Source organism: Phasianus colchicus, chromosome 13 (genome assembly GCF_987193195.1).
Source record: "Phasianus colchicus chromosome 13, bPhaCol1.hap1.1, whole genome shotgun sequence".
NCBI lineage: Eukaryota > Metazoa > Chordata > Aves > Galliformes > Phasianidae > Phasianus > Phasianus colchicus.
In genome coordinates, this window is record NC_143448.1 from 11,409,778 (window position 1) to 11,428,547 (window position 18,770).

The following is an 18,770-nucleotide window of genomic DNA, read 5'->3' on the forward strand; positions in this document are numbered from 1 at the left end:
ATTTAATAAACCAATAATTTTATTTTTAGTGAAGCTAAAAGAGAAGATGCTGATCTTTGTTATTGGAAAATATCAGACATTAAATTCTAGTACTTTAACTGTTTATAGTGAGAACTATAAAAGCTTCCCATTATAGTGCTGAAAATTGTTTCTCTCTTATTTACATCTTTACCTCTCAGTCTTCACTGATGCTGGCCAAGAAGCAACTAACTCAAAGGTTTAATTTCATTTTCGAGTATTATGTCTTCAAACAAGCTGTTATGTGTGACTATTACTTCCTAAAAGTAGAGAAAAAACATTAATTGCATTGCATTATAGTTTTATACTGCACTGGCAATTCAATATGGATGAGAACCTGGTCTTCTATTAGACAGAATCGGATGCAGAAACTAACAAGTGCCATGTTTGGTTTTTACATTCATTACATGGTTAACATCTTGTTAAAAATGCAGTCAGTTTATTAACTGCAACAAAATAAATCCTGTCCACTCTATTTCTCTACTTCGTAAGGCTGCTGCTGAGTACTTATCTATGAATATAAGCTGTTCTGGTTCATTAACACAAAGCTAGCAAGAAATTTCAGTGCAGTGACAGAAATGGCAGATTACTATGTTTTAAGAATCAACGCTGATAGTACAGAGAGCTACTAAAACATGTCAACAAATGCAGCAGACTTTAAGACACTGTTCCTAAACACTGCACTTTTGCCATAAGCACAAAGTATAGCACATAAAAGCCCAGTGCTTTCTCTTTCTGAAGGCATGAGGTGTTGCAAGCATGCGTGTGGTGATGCAAGTGCTCCAACTGAAAAAGCCAATAAGTGTCCAAGGGAAAAAAAAACATTCACAAAGGTTTTATTAAAAAAATTCCCCTTTCACCTCAAACAAGTGAAGCTTAAGTTCTGTACTACTAGGTTATGTTTAGAAAAATGAAAATAGTACAGTAATTTTTGAAGGCTATACATTTTAAAATCCCATAAATCAGCATACACTTGGACTGTGCAAGCATATATAGCAAGTACTTCAGATGTCATTTATTTGGTCCGTCAGATGTACAGTATAGTAGTAATATCTGAGTTTACAAAACATCAAATATAAATAACCAGAAACTGTAACAATACACAAAAAATTTGCTTCTTACATTGACATACCAGGCAGTACGAGCTGAAAAACTTGAGTAAATTAACAGTTTTACAGTAATGTACACAGTGCCAGTTAAAGTTTAAGAACACTGTTAAAACATGGCACTAATTTCCTTTAGTGAATTCTCTCCTTGTTCAGAGTATGAAAAATGTTTAGGACTAGACTAAAAATACTTTTCTTCAAGCAAAAGAAAAAATTTAGGTACTTACAAATCTAGGCATCAAGTGATGACCCTTTACTAAACCAGAGTAGTTTTTTTTTGTCCTACTGAATTATACTTATAAGGTATTTACACAAAAATAACATGCTTTTTTTCATGACTGTTTAAGTAAATACTTATCTGCAAGTATTTAAAAACTATGTTTCTACTACATTTAATATATGGAATTCAATATGGAAAAACTTCTAGAAGACTCTATTGAGATGACAGCTTTATCATCAAGAGAAACAGACAAAAATTATTTAAGCCAATGGTTTGGTATTTCCTCAGAACAAAAGCCTTACAATTAGTCTAGTTCTGGACATTTTTCACATCCCCAAATAATATGCTGTTGCTGCATTACATTAACTCAATCATTTTGTCAAACAACATCTGCGTGTTCAGTCTAAAGCTATAATTTCATCTTGCTCTTCTGTCTGCTCCATACGCACTCGCTTTGTACTGATGCACTCTTTATCTTCTAGTTTTCTCTTGCGGCTCTTATTTTCTGTATCATCAGCATTACTTGAATGGCCTTCATCTTCAGAATCAATAATAAATAGATCATCTTGATCTGGAGCTGCAAAATACATATTTTTAATTCTAATGGGTACTGTAAGGACAGTCTGCTCTCAAAACAGGATGCCCCTAATGTAACAAATACATCTCGGATCGTTCTTTATCCATAATCTCTATCAACAAGCAGCAAGAATCTTTTGAATTTCTCCAAAACCCGTGAAATATGCTTTTCACATGGTTATTCCCTTTTCATTAGAGGTATGGAAAACATTTCAATAACTCAAATATTCCCATATTTTTAGGAATTCCCACACTAGCTAATGCAAATGCATTAGCACTATTTTTTGCATGTATGAAGTAGAAGAATTGCATGCTATCTGCTAGAGTCCTTAAGAACCTTTAAACAAACACAAAGCTGTAGTCCAGCCTCACCTCTGGCTAGTGCATTCAATAACATTCTCCACTAGGAACCATGCTCTACGAGAGGAAAAACATGTACAGAGAGGGTGGAGTGGGAAACTTGAAAGAGCTAACGGGTAACAATGGACAGCGTAAAGAAGGGAAACTAGAACCAAACATGAACTTCCAGACATCTGGTGGACTTCAAGAAGAAACTCATCTTAAAAATTAATTTCATGCTAGTTTCTAATGCTATCTGGGGCAGAGGGGTTGTTTTGTACTTAATTTGAACCTTTATCAGTACTCATAACATTTCATCTTTCATGAAACAAAACACAAGATGCAACTGACTACACACTTCTCTGTCTGTCTTAAATAGGACTCTGACAAGTAAATGAACATTATCCAAAAGCTTAGTGATATCTGTAGCTCCATCCTAAAACACTACAATGTTTCCAGTACATTAGATTTTACTGCCTACACATGTTGTATTTGAGTTCAGCTATTCTGGGCATATTCAAAAGAATACCCTGTATTAAAAAAGTCATGGTGCTACTTTTTAGGTAGCAAATACTTTTTTTTTTTTTTTTTTTTTTGCCATGCCTTACTCAGCAGGTGAAAAATAATTATTTTTAAGCAGATTTAAAAAGACATCTTCTTAAATTAAGAGAATAAAATGTGATCAAAGAGATCCACAAAGTAATTTTTAATCTGTAGGGAAAAAGCAACAAACTTGATTCTTTTCTGTCACACAATAGGGTGACCATGAGATAGAATGGATTTAACTTTATTTGAATCACCATGCAAATGACGTGTTTCAGTTGACAACCTCCCTCAAGCACCTCCAAGTTAAATAATATAGTAAGTTGTATTTACTATAAACCTTTGAAACAGTCTATGCATTTCTACTATTTAATATTATATTTATGCAGGGGCAACTCGAGTGTCTTTCACTTCATATTGGTAAAGTTAATTCATAAAATTAAATTATTTTAATTGAACTGAAAGACTATTTCACTTTCTTTAATACTGACTGCTATTTACCTGTTGATGTTGAAGGTTGTGCTCCGTCATCGCTACCATTGGTAATGTTTTTGGCTGTTGGTTCTGATGGTTTAGGGCCAACTTTTTCAGGGGTGTCACCCACAACTTCAAATTCTACATCTTTTTCTAGGTCTTCACTGCAGAAAAAACATATACAGTTTTGAACAACGAAAACATTGCCTTTCCCACAAACAAAATATATCATTGAAATTATCAGAGTCCCTCCAACTGGTACAAGGTAAGGAAAATATGCTTAAAAGAAGGAAAATCTGTTCATCCCTCCTCTATAATTTGTGCTTTGTCTGTTCATGAATCTGTTCCCCTGCCAATGCCATGCCATAAAATGCTTAAGAAAGAAAGGAAATCATCACCCTAGATCACTTTTCTTCCTCAATCTCACATTTTTATTTGCACTGAAATTGCAGTGTGTTGATTTACTCTATATAATAAGTGTATTACTTACCCAAAGTTAAATGCACACACCGATTATTTCAAAGTGACTTCCCTTTGCATTACCATATCTGAACACAGATAGATGAATTACTACTTCAGCGGGTCTTTAGCTGTTTTTACGCAGCTGTTTCTCACCTTTTAGCTGCTCTAAAAGCAAATTTAGCTTTGCACGATTTTTATGTTACTTAATGAGCAAACTGTTCAGATAAAATCTTACTAATTACTTTTGTAATAAAATAGAAATTAAGAATGTAACGCACTGAAGTATATCCATTTATTTTTTAAAAAATATTTAATTTCATTATATAAGCAACTAAATGTTTTAGCTTTATTCACAAATTTAAAATTCCTAACTGGAAACTCCCTGTGGAATTATTCTATACGCATACACAAAAATAATTATTTCAGAATTCTTACCTATGAAGCACATTGATTAACAGAGTATAATCCTGGAGGAAATCATCTGCTTGTAGTCGAGTGCCATTTCGAATTCCAAAGTCTGATAATTTCCTGTGGTTATTTGCTAGAAAAATAGTGAAACACAGTGGTGTGTACAGTTATTTATGTAAAGATGGTTTTTACTATTAAAAATAAGTATTCCAGAAGTTTAACCTATAAACTGAACATTAATACTTAAATCTGAATTGAAACTAAAAGCTGACTTTTAAACCTGAAGTTAAAACTACAGATTTTGACTTATCTATGTCTCAAGTGTCATGCTCACTTAACTATTATTACATCTAGGAACATCTTCTGGAGATAATATGTGTACTGCAATAGGGCTTACAAGGAATGTGAAAATAACACAAATGACAAAGTGAAAAGGACTACCAAGAGGGGAAGATAACTGCTGCATTTTTATAGCTGAATACCTGATTCCTGAGTGGAATCCTGATGCTCCAGGTGAAAGCACTTGATATGGGAAAGCAGAACAGTACATACAGCTAGACAACACCCACTAGCTACTCTTAAGCCACTTACATCCCGGCAAATCCAATTCTCTTCAATTATTCGGCTGAGCACTAAACCACTTACTACAATTCCTTCTATTTTAGTTTCTTCCTAGTTTTTATCTACTTTTATCTAAAAAGCTTCAGTACACATACCTTCTGTTTCTCCTTCTTCTGAAGAGATAAGAATAGTTCCCTTTCCATCGTCTATCTGTACATCCGGTGCTACCATAGCAAATTTTTCTTTCACTATCTGGAAAGATCAATTATATAATCAATATCTGCTTTTATAACGTTCATAAGACAAATAACCTTGAATTATGCTGTTTTTCCTATCCTGGCCCATGTTCCAGCATTTGCTAAAAGACCTAAACTTTGTTTTTCCTTTCTCATGAAAAAAAGAAACAAAAAACCTATCATTTTGTTACCTGAAATCTCAGGATCTAAAAAAATAATGTCTATGACACCTGTGATCTCACCTTTACAATTTCAGATGATGCGCTAATTTGATTTTTTAAATACTTCTTTCTTAAAATGGTAGTTTTAGAAATCAGTTGCTACCACAGAACTGTAATACAGCTACTGAACTATTCAAATGAAATGTTTTTATTTTTTTTCCAGTTAGTTATGAATAAAAAAGTCAAAATACATTCTTTCACAAGATATACAAGGACATTCAAATAAGATGCATACTGGCTAATCTAGCTTTTCTTTTACTTGAGTCAAACACAAAGACCAGAGCAAATATGACAAAGCTAACATTCAGTAAAAATATATTGAACAAAATCTTTAATAATGTACAATACTGGAATCAAAGCAGAGGCCATAGCTACTATTCAAGATTTACCTTGTCCTGGAGTGTGAGCACAGTAACTTTGTGTACATTAAGTCTCACAGTCACTTCTGGCTTACTTGCACATACGTAACAGTTAGGATTTGGTGGATCCAAAGCACAAGGAACCAACAGCTTCTTTTTGGGATTTGGCTGCTTGTTCAAAAAAATCTTGAAGACAGACAAGAATGAAACAAGTTATTCTGTAAGTAAAGCATTCATAAAATCTGTTTCCCTACAGATTTGTTCTCTTAAGAATCCCAGGTTGTCTTGTTCCCTAATCCTTTTTGACATGCCTACTAAACAGGAGAAAGTGTGTATTACAGCCAACCCACAATGACACCTGTGCTGATTAACCAGCTACTGCCAAACAGAGCTGTAACACGAAAATAGTATGTTTCAAGTGACGTCAGTCTGGTTCTCTCTCTTATTCAGCAGCCAATTTTCATGAAATCAGATGAAACTCCACAATCCTCAAGACTTCCACTTTTCTTTCTGTGGTGGGTGAATGTTCCTAACACATTCAGAATTACTGAAACAAAAAGTGATACGGAGTAAAACTACACACTAGTAAAAGAAGGTTAAACATGACAGTTGAATAAATAATGAATAACGAGAAAGAAAAGTGTCTTATTCCCACTTACCGTTCTACACTGATCTATTTTTCCCGATAAAATCTTCAAACCCTCCAACACTATCAGACCAGCTATTATTGCATTAGTAGTAGCTATAGCTGGGATAATATTTCCTGCCATTGCTGCAAAAGAAGCAAGAGTGCATGGATTTTTAACACAAATGAAATGCAGAAGTTTAGGTTATTAAGTAAAGCATTATATTTTAACTCTTACACTTGATATCAAATCTGCTCTTCATATTCATACTGAAAACATGCATCCTGAGGTTTGCAGCAGAAGTGACAAAATCCATTGCAGAAGGGTCATCCTGACAAGAAGTTAACAGAAAGTGCATTTAAAAATCAGATTACACACTGGAAAAACTTTGCAACATAAAAAAGTCTGTAAAATATTCCATTTCAAAGTATGTATACTTCTTCATTTAAATAGCATGTTTAGACAGAGCAGCAGTACTTTAAAAACACATTTAGAAAATGTATTTAGTATTTTAATACTGCATTAGTGTATTAATAAAATGCCTTTTCATGTTCAAAATAATGTCTAAATAATAAGCCTCACAGTGTTTTATGCTTGGTTTCAAACACTGTTTTTTTACAAACAAGAAGTATTTTCATCAGCTGTTGCAATACTGTTTTTCTATTTTGGTCGTCACTCCCCCCCCTACTGACACACTACATTTTTCTCTTACGTCAGGTGACAACTGACCACAGGAAGATCACACTGTCTCTGGTACTGAAGAAGAATTCCTTGCTTCTTGTTTTTCTTCTGCAGAACTTGTAATATGCCTCATATCTACTGTCAGAGCTAACTATGTCCAACTCTAGCTACAAACTACTGTACAAGAACATGTTTCAGAGAAAGCTACAGCAAAGAAGAAATGGAGTGGCATTATTAAAATATTTTCAAAATGAAAATATGGCACCTACTTCTTAATTTGTGCTTTTCAAAGTTGGTAAATTATTTTACATCACAATACTTAATCCATACATTCAAAGACACATGAAGTATCTAAGGTATGTATTTGTTTACTTACAGAAAGTGCCTTTAGTGATGTGTCAGCCATTTTTGTCCTTAGTAGCACTACATTGTAATTAAACTTAATGACTCCAACATTTGTATTAAGTACACAGAATATGAGAGTTTCTTATCTATGAGGTAAACTAACCTTATCCCATATAAGCTCTGCTCCATCACCTTTCTCAGCCAGGTGAAGTCTCAGGGTTTCAACACTCTTTGAGAATAAGTGTGCATAGCTCTTGACATCGAGAACCTGCTGATCTTTCAAAACTGAGGAGGATTCATTTTGTTGGTCAGGTACATTTTTCTCTTCAGGAAAAAAAAAAATAATACCAGGAATATTTATAAATTCAAAAAAAAAAATTCTCTCAAAGAGCTAAGAATTTGCTGATTTAACAAAATTAAATGCTTTCTGAAGCACTGAAGAACAGTATTCTTAAGCTACAGCAGCCCTGAGATTTTTTTTTTTCAGTCTTCATTTTAAACTGTATCAGTTTAAAATGAAAAAGGGCATCAACAGATGTGCACAAGTTAAAACAAATGCAGGTTTTCAGCTTTTAGATAAAATGTATCAATGTGTGCCCTAAGGTCCCCTAGAATACACTGCCATGTAATTCTGTGAAATAGGAATTTTCCATAACCAATACTGATTACTCAAAATAAGAATTCCAAAACAGTTTTTAGAAAAAAATGTTTTCTACAAAGGAAAAAAATATCTTCAGGACTTATGAAGAAGTAGTGTGTTCAGTATCAGTACCAACTGTCAAAGTGAGAAAACGTACATGTCACAGAGCTGCATTAACAAACAAGAAATGTGACTTACAAGTATGTATCAGGAGAAAGAACAATTACCTTGATTTTGTACTTCAGCCCAATCCAGTGGCACTGGAGGCTTTCTTTTCCTCCACAGCTTATCCATTGTTAGCAAATATCTAATGTCATCTTTGAAAAGCTAGGCAACATTAAAAAAAAGAAAAAGAAAAAGAGAAAAAAAGGAGGAAAAAGAGAAAAAGAGATATTTTATTTTTTCAGCTCCTTTGAAACTGAAAAAAACAGCATTAGATTTATGAATTTTTGCTTTTCTTCTTGATGATATTTCAAACAATACATATAAAATCAAACTCCATAATAAAAAACTCTAAATGCTTTGTGCAGAAAGTAGACAGTTCTCATTAATTTGGGGGGCACCAAAATCAAGAAACGGTCATCCAAACAGTGGGTCCATATGAAGCCATCACTACAGCTATTTGTACACTAACCCCCTGCAATACTGTTACCTATATGCCAATTAATCTCATTAAGAAAATTACTACTATCTATCAAGACTACATTCTATATTCATTTCCTCTCTATGAACACTTTTTGCAACTACTTAGAAGCAAAACTCCTAAGAGTTTGTTTTCTTACACCAGCATCTGTTTATATACAGGGCATGAATTATATATTTCTGATCCTCAGACTGGTTCTTATAAGGCATGGTGAAATTTCCACAGAATTCAAGAGATTACCTTCTCATATTAAAACAACTCAACTGAGTTTTTTTTCTCTACAATATGGACAAGCTGCTGAAATTGTCCATAAAGACACAAACAGAATGCCATAAGAGAAGCACATGTTGCAAAAGACCAACACAACAGCAAATTGATCAAGTCATAATACAATTGCATGACTGATGCTCAATGTTTAGTGTTCAAACTGGATTTTGACCAAACTTTTAAACTTCTCATACACTTTAAATAAAGACATTGCATTGGGGGTAAAAAAAAAAATGTACCTTGGTAAAAAGCTTAACTGGATCGTATCCAGTTGATTTAGCCCACTCCTTAGTTGAAACACGTTTAATCTCACCATCTTCATTTGAGGCTCGTGCTCTGGCTTCTGCTTCTGCTGGCTCCCCTATAAATAAAGCATTAACAAAACATTAGTTAACAGGAAAAAAAAGGAAATCATATCCAAATATTTCCTATAGTGTCAATGATCAAAATTATTCAAGCACCATAAAATGGCTTTACTGTTCCCAGTAAAAGCTAAATTAGACAGTGGAACTGTGACTGCTCATTTCTACAACTACAGTTCACTAGTTCAAATTCTTTTACTAGCAGAAGCAATGAGCAATTGTTCCCTATTTCTTTTCTTCTCACTGTGTTGTGAGTTCATAAATCTCTAACAATCTCCTTTTAGTAGTCTTTTTTCCTGGCTTAACAGTTTTAATCTCATTAAACTTTAAGACAGATTATCAGCTTCCTACCTGTGATCATCCCTATATGATAATATTCTATCCATACAGGTGCTTTTCATTTTCATTTTTTCACCTAGTCACTTCCAGCGATTGTTATCTTGGCTACTAGTAAGCAGCAAGTTGATATTTTCAGACAACTATTAAAATCTTGACTGAAAGAAGAAAATCAACTCAGAAAATCATCATTTCATATGAAAATTTGTGAATGTTCTCCCTTCCCTTCTCCAATGAATCATTTTATTTATCCACACCAAAATCTACCTAGCATTTCATTGTCTAGTCATTTTATATTGTGAAGCTTTCTTCTACTTTTAATCCTTAACCATCATCTTTATTATTCTGAGGAAGTCTGTTTATTCACATCTGCTGAACAGCACTGGGAGACTCCTCTAATCACCATTTATCTCTATCATTTAAGTACTTCAGGATCTTCATCCTTTTTCCCCGCAATACATCTTAGCTTCTTCAGTCTCCTTACAAAAAGAGTGCCACTGCAGATTCATAATGGAGTAAAGCAGATATGCCTGTCCACAGGTTTGCCAATGCTTTCAAAGGACCCTAACAGACACATGATATGGTTTCCTTTCCCTTACTTTTCCTCAGCATACCATAGAAGGTCCCCTGATTCTTAGCAGCAGTAGAGCAACTGACAGTTTGATCACTACAGAGATGAGGCCACAGCTCAGTCCTCCCTGTAATTGCCCTGGGATCTTTCTTCAAGTTAGCAGCAGCATGTTTGCTGCCTTCAAGCACTCCCACAGCTGTTGCTGTAGATGAGTTTATGTGTCACTCTCTTAAGAGTCAGCCATTCATTAAGGACGACCCATAGGAATCATTCATTACGTGAACATTATCTGATGTTCAGAGATTCTGGGGCTCTTCTTAAGCTTCCTCTCCCAAACTCAACATTTAAAAGGATTCAAGAGGAGAAGCAGTAAAGATGCTTATTCACCATTGCAGTGACTACAGGCACCGTCCATATAAAAAAAATGCAGAATAGCTACAAAAACATCACAGAAAATGGGCATCTTTCCTATGCTGATGAACTTGGAAGTGTCTCAAACTAGAAGAATTCTGACTTGACCCCTGTTTTCCAGCTCGGCAATCCCTCAGCCAGGAGTGGAAAATGCAGTGTGACTACATACAGCACTCAGTTTTCAGTCTTTGGTTCAGAAAGCAAGCCTCCCACCTGCAGGGAAGGAAGTACTCCATCAAATTCAGTACGCAGGAAAATATGCTGTCCTGCAAAGACCAGCAATATTTAATTTTCACTTCAAGTTCACTTCACTTCTCCGTGCACATGGGGAAGAGAGTTTGCTCCAGAGGGAATAGGAGTCTCTGAATATATATAAACTTACTCATCTAAATCATTTATCACAAACCTGGGTGTATGAACTGAAACTTTATGATTACGAAGCATATTGACTGCTCTTCACAGCTTCTCTACCCACACTCTCACTGAAGACAACTAATGAATGACAGAGACCTATCTCACACTGTATGAAAAAGTTTTTACAACAGCTGAAGTAATCATTTCATTAACATTTTACCTGCCCACCAGGGCTACAATTCTGACAACTGAAACTATCAAAACATTGGCATTTTGAAGAGTGTTTTTTGCATGCTGGCCAGACAAAGCTCTCAGTATACACTGCATCAAGTTAACCTAAAAACAAACAAACAAACAAAATCCAAAACCAAAACAAAAGCCAATGACACTGAAATCACTGCAAACTTTTAATACATAGTAGTAAGTATGATGCACACAAAGGGAACCTGCTGCTTGCACACCCTAAATTCATGTTGTTCATGAGCGCTTTAAGTGGAACCCTCTCAGAAGAAAATGGGGCTGAACCATAACTTTAAGAAATGGACAGAAGGAAGTCAATTTCTCACACGTCTCAGTAAGAGGGTAAGTACAATCTATATCACACTTACAGGCAGCTTCAGGATCAGCTCTGTCAGGAGAGACTTCTTGATCAGCATCTTCTTCTCCAAACAACTGACTGTACAGCAATTAAGAACAACACAACACTAGATTTTAAACATATCTTATTGAAGACTGAAATATTTGGTAACTGGCATATGCTCACTTTAGAATTCTTGCTATCAGAGTGCTACTTCATCCATTGCATTTTAAATTGTTGGAATTCATCACATGCAGACTTAACATGGACCGTGCAGAAAATCCAACAGAAAAATGAATTTAGTAAAAGAGATGCATAGAACTCCCTCAATAGTTCATCTATCTCCACGATCCCAGCAAACCTTACTCTGTTTTAAAGTCATTCTGCCCTTTTTTCTGTGATTCCAGAACAAGGCTTAAGTACTAATTGACATGCTGTGTATTTTAAAAAACAGAAAAAACATCAAAGAACTGGAGGTTTTTGCTATTATCTACATTAGTTTTCAAATTGTGTCCTTAATTTCTCAATCTGTAGTTTTAGAAACCTACACAAAGAGAGTGAGTCACAGTCTCCATTCTGAAAGAAAAAAGGAAAAAAAGACTTACTTAAACAAATACTTGGCCCACACAATGCAATGGATAGGTTCTGATGGAGTGTTACGGATTGTGCAGCCTGGAAAAGTCTTCTGAGTTGGTTTAGGATGACATTCATAACACTCTGTCACTCCCTGGTGAAAAGTGAAATAGTTTCTTGTCACACCGTGAGGCTACCGACAGAATACGCTACTATGAACAAACTGTAACTTCATCTCACAGCACCCAACTCCGTTGTCTAAAATAGCCAATGATTCAAACTTAAAGTGACAAGAGTAGAACACAACTGACCTTCTTAATAACTGTTACTTGACCAAGGTAGCCTGCAGTTCCACTCTCGATAAGAGGAACATCAGCAGCCAGACACATCCTGTTCACATGGTTACGGGCAGCTGCAAAGCAAGAGGTTTTACAGGAATTTGAGTAAGTCGAAATAAGTTTGACTTCTACAAACACAAGCTAGATTCCTACCACACATTTGTCCTGAATTTGCCTTATTTCACTATAGATAGCATTATGCCTCTTTCACAAAGCCCACTGTCCAACTGATACAAAATATACTGATGCTATCAAATACAGCAGACAATTTAATAGAGTTATGTGTTTACTTATGTGACAAAATATGAATCAGTTTCCACAAAGCAGTAACACAGCAGACTTGTTTACCTTCAAAGCACCTGGAACAGCTCTGACTATGCTCTCAACGTTTTAACAGTGCTCAAAAGCATTAGTTAAACTACAGCTGGGTTAAGAGGATACTTATTTAACTGACACTGATCAAGAACTAGTAGTAGAACATATTAGAGTTCTGTTCCCATGAACAAGCAACAGCACTTTCACCTTCAATACAAAATCATAATGAAAACTTCACCTCTGTTATCCAGAGCATTCATAACCAACGTAAACTGGCGGAAGAACTCTACGTTATAGTCAGGGCTACAGAAAAGAAAAACAATATTCAAAATGGTACATCAAAGTTGTTGGTTATTATGCCACAACAGAAACAACACACACAGAAAGGGCAGACTGATGTTCATATGGATTACATACACTATAGATTTACTCAGACTTTAAGCAACCCATTTGTCTTCAGCCCACTTTAAAACTGGGTAGAAGCATGACTGTTCTGTCACTGGAAGGATGCTATTCCAATCACTGCCACTTTGACCAATGAAACAGGCAGGCAAAAAAGTGTTTACACTGCTCTGACCTAAAGAGTAAATTGGATGATCTTTGATAATTGACCTTAAAAACTACCAGCTGAGGGTAAGATGTGCACACTGTAATTATCACAGCTCATCAGACTGCTGATATCTCATTACAGTGGGAAAGCTCAATTGGTTTTGATTGTGCCTGCATACCCTTAGAAGCCAAGATGAGGGACCTGAAAATCCTGACACCTTAGCATCTTCACATTGCATTTTTCTGACTTAAATAAGGCAGCAGCAAAGATGACAGAGAAGCAAGTAAACAGGATTAATGGTTTTATAGTTTTAGGAGGAGGATGCAATGAGCAAATGCTTCAGTGGCTGATCGCAACATCAGAGCTGAAACCTTAATATTAATTGAGAATGTGACCTTTTGTAAAAACTGGACAAATGCACATTAATAGCTGGGAAATAGCTAATGAAAAGCTACATGATCTTGCACTTTACTGACTTCACTGTTATGGACCATAAAGACTAGATTTTAACAGCTTGGTAACTGAGCAATATTTACACCTGCCTTTCAACAACCATTCCATGATTCTATGCCCTATGCATGACAAAGGTTTTGGCTGTTTTTTAATTTTTTTTTAATCAAGTACTCGACATTCACACTTATTTTCCTCTAATTATCACTCATGACATCAAGAAATCGTACAGCGTAGAATCTCAAGTAGTAACATTGCTAATAAAGTGAGAATGAGAGATAAGCAAATAACTACAGCTACCAGAATTTAATAAAATTCATGCAAAATCCACACTCCCACTCAGTGCAATGCAGTCTCATATTTACAGCTACCTTATTGCGGAAGGTTTGGGAAGTACCTTAAAGCACACCACTGCAGCATTTAAATAACAGTACTTGCAAATCAGAACACGTAATTAGAGCTTAAAAACAAACATACTTCATGATGCTATCATGGTAAGCTATAATATTAGCTTCTGGATAAAACTGTAACACGCTTTCCTTGGCAACCTAGAAATAAAAACAAAACAAAACAAAAACAAAAACAACACTTATTATTTCTTCCTTCTTTCTAAAGAGACTCAGTACCAGTTGAGTACTGAGTAAATTGACTACCTTAGAGATTTTAATACTTTTAAATGAAACTTGGCAGACAGCCACAAGCAACCAACCACCACTTACCTCTCAGCAGCATCAACAAAACTGTGACAGGTTTCTAACAATGTCCACAAAATAACACCAAATGAGTAAAACGTGAGCTTTGACTTTTTCCTCACCTGCGCTTTTGATCTTCCAACATGTTTCTTTTGAAACAAAAACTGCCTGTTGAGATTGCTGACATCAATAGTATCCAAATCAATCTACAAACACACAAAAAGAGCCATTTCACTTCTGCAGAAATAAAAGGAACCAAGCCATCAAATGTGATTAACTAAATCACAAGAGCTGTACAGACTGCTTTTTGGACCTCCGTACTCATATTACATTTGCACAACTGTAGAAGCACCATGATCTTCAGGGACAAATGATCTTCATTTAAACGTTTATTAACAGTGGAATCACACCTCAAATACTGAGAGCTATATGACAACAAACTTCTTTGAAGAGTCCCCACTAAAAATGTACATCAGTTTTGAGATGCATAGGCAGAACATTCGATGGAATTCAATAGCTGACTCTTCTATCTTGTGCTGAATGAAGATTTTAGTGAGAAAGCATTAGGAGCACAGCAGACACCAGAGGAAATGCCACAGGACTCAGTGGCACCATGTAGAAAGGCCCCTGCATGTGCTTCCCCAAGGCCAGGAAGGCCAACCTGTAAACCAATGGGAGCATGCAGCTTCATGTGAATGTGGCTGGGAGGACATGAGACTGCACTGTCACTTCATGCATACAGTGCAGGGCAAGCTTTTACGGCCTGCCACCAGGCAAGGGCATATGAAAAAATATAAAATTCACCTAGAAAAGAAAATAAATTGAATCATGTGATCAAGATGTTTAAAAACATACACCACAAAATATTCACGCTGCATGACCTGAAAGTATGCCATAACTTTAATTCCCCTAAGAGCCATGGTTCTAATTATTGATGCACACACAAGAACGTATTTGCCCCACAGGAACTCAGATTTACATCCAACAGTGAGAGGACTGATTCCTACCTGTGCTGTCACCACTCGTCACTTACACTCAGTTAGGCCTGCTTGTGTCCCTGTTGTGCTTAAACAGGAGCAGGGAGGGTGAGATGACAGCTCTCCTGATCCTGCAGTACCCCCCAAACTCCCACTGCTAACGCTGTCGTACTCAGCACAGAACACTTTCAGCTCTGTGGAGGGCACTGCTCAGTGCTCAGGTTACACACCAGCTACTGGAGGTGCTCTCATTTGCTTTTAATTTTATGAGCCGAATTTGAATAAATGTAAAAGTACATCACGCATTTCCCATGAAGGACTCTCTGCATACAAGATCAAAGTTTCAACTTGATGTTATCTGAAGGAAGTATTTATTTAAATATTTAATTAAGTGTTTAATTTAAGGATTAAAATTTAATGTGCTGAACACTCTTCTAGTGAAGAGTTTTAGTTAAATGCTGCATAAAAGCACCTGTGGGTACTGAGCACACAAAATATAAGCTGTTTCAGAAAGGTATGAGGAGGTAGAAGTTGTCAATCTGTATTACCCATTGTGCCCCCAACCACTCGTGTTCTTGTAACCTTCATCAAAAGGGATATCTGCCCAAAAACACACTTCCACCTCCCTTCCCAGACAACAGCCACACAACCCGCTTAGACCAAAGCCGTGAAGGTCGGGAACTTCGAGAGAAACTGAGTGCATTCATCTGTTGATGTCCAACTGCCTAGAAAGCCTTCAGCCCTTTAACTGGAGACTGTAACTGACATAAGTTGCAAATGAAAACTGATCTCAAACAGTACTGCCAAGACAGAAATGGTAATGGAAATTTTTCTCCAAAGAGACTACTTGACACCACTGGACTCCAACCAAAGCTACAATTCAGCTGAGAATGATCCGAATTTGACAGTCCTCAAGCTAAAGCAACTTTACACTGCTCTCATTTTTGAAAGTCAGAAGGAAAGGAACTTCCTAAGAATAAACTTTTTGTGTTCTGAATACAGGTTTGTATTTTGACATTTAATTTTGTTCTACTTTCAATAAAGTATACTTAGTTAAGCTTCGTGTTTCTGAAGTGCTCCCGTTCAAAACTGTTTTTCTTTTTTAGGATTAATGCTGGGATAAATAAATAAATAAATAACCCCACAGTTTACTTATACAAACAAGTATTCTCAGACATTTGAGTTCATTGACCTGTAATAATCAAAGGAAATCCCCAATAATACCACGGACAATGACAAGCAGTTTTTTTCAACTGACATCAAATTGCCTGTTTGCACAATTCTGTTCCTGCTCTCACCTTGTCTTCTGCCCATTCATTCCATATGCTATCAAAATGCTACTCCATTACATGAGAGTAATATTTTTAAATGAGGATGGCTCTGATCCAACACATACTTAAGGTAATGGAATCCAATCGAGGCAGACTCCACAGACAATCAGAAGAAGATCTAACTAAAGGGAACAACAAGCTTGCTCCTATGGGATCTATGCTTAACGACTAACTGGAAAACCAGGAGATACTAAACTGTATGTTAGGGGACTGCGGGAGCACACAAGTGGCAGAATAAGGTAAAAAGAAAAAAGGGGGCACAGAAAACAGCACAGAAATCATGTTTCCGTTCTTGTGTTCGTTTCACTCATACCGTGCTGAAATTTGGTAGGCTCCCACTGGCAGACTCAAATCAAAAGGACAATCTGGAATTACACTTCAGCACACCCTACAGACCCATTTCAGTGCAAAGCCTGAGCTGTACAAACGAGAGGCAGCTGGGCTCTGCTACCGGCTGGCAGTGCTAAGAGAAGCTGCTTCCGATAAGCTCCGCTCAACAGGTCTGAATGCAGGGACAAACTCCTCACGTGTCATAGGAACCGCTCAGAAGAGGCTCCCGGCAAAGCACCGATGAGCTAAAACACAGATAGCAGAACAGCCCTGAATCTGCACTCCCACGGCCTCTTAACGTGAAGTTCTGAGCGCAGTTCTCTCAGCTTCCCTGAGCACCGAATAAGGGCACGAGGCCGGGCCATTTCTCTCCGTCCCGCGTCCCGCGCCACCCTCAGCTGAGTTCCGCCCTTCCTACGCTCGCAGAGCTTCAGGAAGCAAAAGCGAAAGCACCGGCGCGCGGGAAGCTCTCACAGCACGGCGGTTTTACAGCTCAGCGCTAAAAGCACGGCTCCATCCAGCGCCAGCCCGCTAAGCTCCGCACCCGTTAAGCCGCAGGGGCAGCGCATCGCCGCTTCCCGGCCCGCACCTCCGGCCCCGGGAGAGGCGCGGCCGCTCCTCCGCCGAGCGGCGGCCGGGAGGGCGGGGCGGTCCGAGCTCCGCGGCGAAGAGGGCCGTTCGGCCGCCCCGGCGCTCGCTCCGCCGAGGAAGGCGGGCTCGGGGCCGAGGCGGCTCGGGCCGCGTCCCTTTGTGCGGAGCCCGGCCCCCGGCGGCGCGAGGCCCGGCCGCTTCGGCGGGCGCGCAGCAGTTTGAAAACATGCAGACAATGCGGGCGGGGAGGGGCAGCGCCGCACGCAGCGCCGCCGCCCGCCGCGGGGCGCCCCCGACCCCGCCCGCCCGGCCTGGCCCCGGCCCCGGCCCCCGCCCGCCCCCGCCACCGCGGCCCTCCTCGCGCCGCCGACCCCGCACCCGGCCCGGCCGCGGCCCGCACCACGTCGATGTTGCTGAAGCCGGTGAGCACCAGGTCCTTGAGGAGCTCGCAGCCGATGCCTCCGGCCCCCACCACCAAGAGCCGCGCTTGGGCCACGGCCTCCGCCAGCTCGCTGCCCAGGGGGCCGGACGCGGGCGCGGACATGACGGCGGGCGAAAAACGGCGACGGGCGGAAAGAGCGGCGCCGCGCGACTCTCCTCAGCTGGGCCGCGCTCCGGACAGCGAGCCCGCGCGAGATGAAAGCGGCGGCCGCCCGCCCGTCCCGCAGCGCCCCCTGGCGGCCTGGAGGGCCGCGGCCTGCCGCGGCGGGCGGCGCAGGTAGGCGGCAGCGGGCGGCGCAGCTCGGGAGAGCCGGGAGACCGGCGGTTCGAGCCTCGCGCCCGCCATTCCCCGGGCGGAGCGCCAACGGGAGCCCGGAGCGACGCGAGGCGGCACCGCGGTCTGGACACGCGGGGCCTCGCAGAAGGTCCGCCCCGTCTGGCCGCGGCACCCACAAAAAAGGCACCCGGCTCCTGGCTGCAGCTGGGAAACGCGTCAGCCTCGTGCCCAGGGAGAGTCAGGAAGCTTTAACAAGTATGAAGTGAGATCTTCACATAGGTTGACCTAAATTCTCCAACTCGGCTCTAAAAGCTGGCATGGGAAGCTATAATTTATCTCTGAAAAACTGTTTTGCAAACAACATTTCATCAGCCGCCCCAAAAAAAAACAAACACCCAACCAAAACACTTCCAGCAGATTGATTTGTACTGTGACATTAAGCCTGAGCAAAAATCTTTAGGGATGCTTACTTAAATTACTCCTCCATTAAGACTCCATTAAAACTGCAAGAACAGGAGTGCTAGCAAAAACTGTCACCTTTTCTCCACTCGTTGCAATGTGATCTCCAT

General features: G+C 38.9%; 1 protein-coding gene across 2 annotated transcripts; it reads right to left on the bottom strand.

Moving 5' to 3' along the window:
* Positions 1-1,009: 1,009 nt before the first annotated feature.
* Positions 1,010-18,146, bottom strand: UBA2 (ubiquitin like modifier activating enzyme 2). 2 transcript variants are annotated; one of them, XM_031614908.2, is made up of 17 exons: positions 17,884-18,146; positions 14,377-14,460; positions 14,040-14,110; positions 12,801-12,865; positions 12,221-12,321; positions 11,942-12,063; positions 11,368-11,435; positions 8,965-9,086; positions 8,043-8,142; positions 7,339-7,499; positions 6,387-6,480; positions 6,183-6,295; positions 5,554-5,709; positions 4,863-4,959; positions 4,174-4,279; positions 3,304-3,440; positions 1,010-1,921 (listed from the first exon to the last, which is right to left on the bottom strand). In XM_031614908.2, exons 1-17 carry the CDS (start codon positions 18,025-18,027, stop codon positions 1,743-1,745), a joined length of 1,920 nt encoding a protein of 639 aa, XP_031470768.1. In that variant the 5' UTR covers positions 18,028-18,146; the 3' UTR covers positions 1,010-1,742. The 2 variants fall into 2 exon arrangements, with proteins under 2 accessions (XP_031470768.1, XP_090005466.1); XM_090149340.1 differs by lacking the exons at positions 14,040-14,110; positions 17,884-18,146 and adding an exon at positions 17,437-17,749.
* Between the last annotated feature and the right edge of the window lie 624 nt (positions 18,147-18,770).

What these genes read in the sequence shown, in the direction of transcription:
- UBA2 (XM_090149340.1), bottom strand. Translation starts at nt 17,711, where the DNA reads ATGTTTTCAAACTGCTGCGCGCCCGCCGAAGCGGCCGGGCCTCGCGCC. An exon ending in CTGCCCCTGCGGCTTAACGG is followed by an intron (nt 14,461 to 17,436) that starts GTGCGGAGCTTA and finishes GTGTGTTTGTAG; the next exon opens with ATTGATTTGGATACTATTGA. An exon ending in AAATAGATCAGTGTAGAACG is followed by an intron (nt 5,710 to 6,182) that starts GTAAGTGGGAAT and finishes TCTGTCTTCAAG; the next exon opens with ATTTTTTTGAACAAGCAGCC.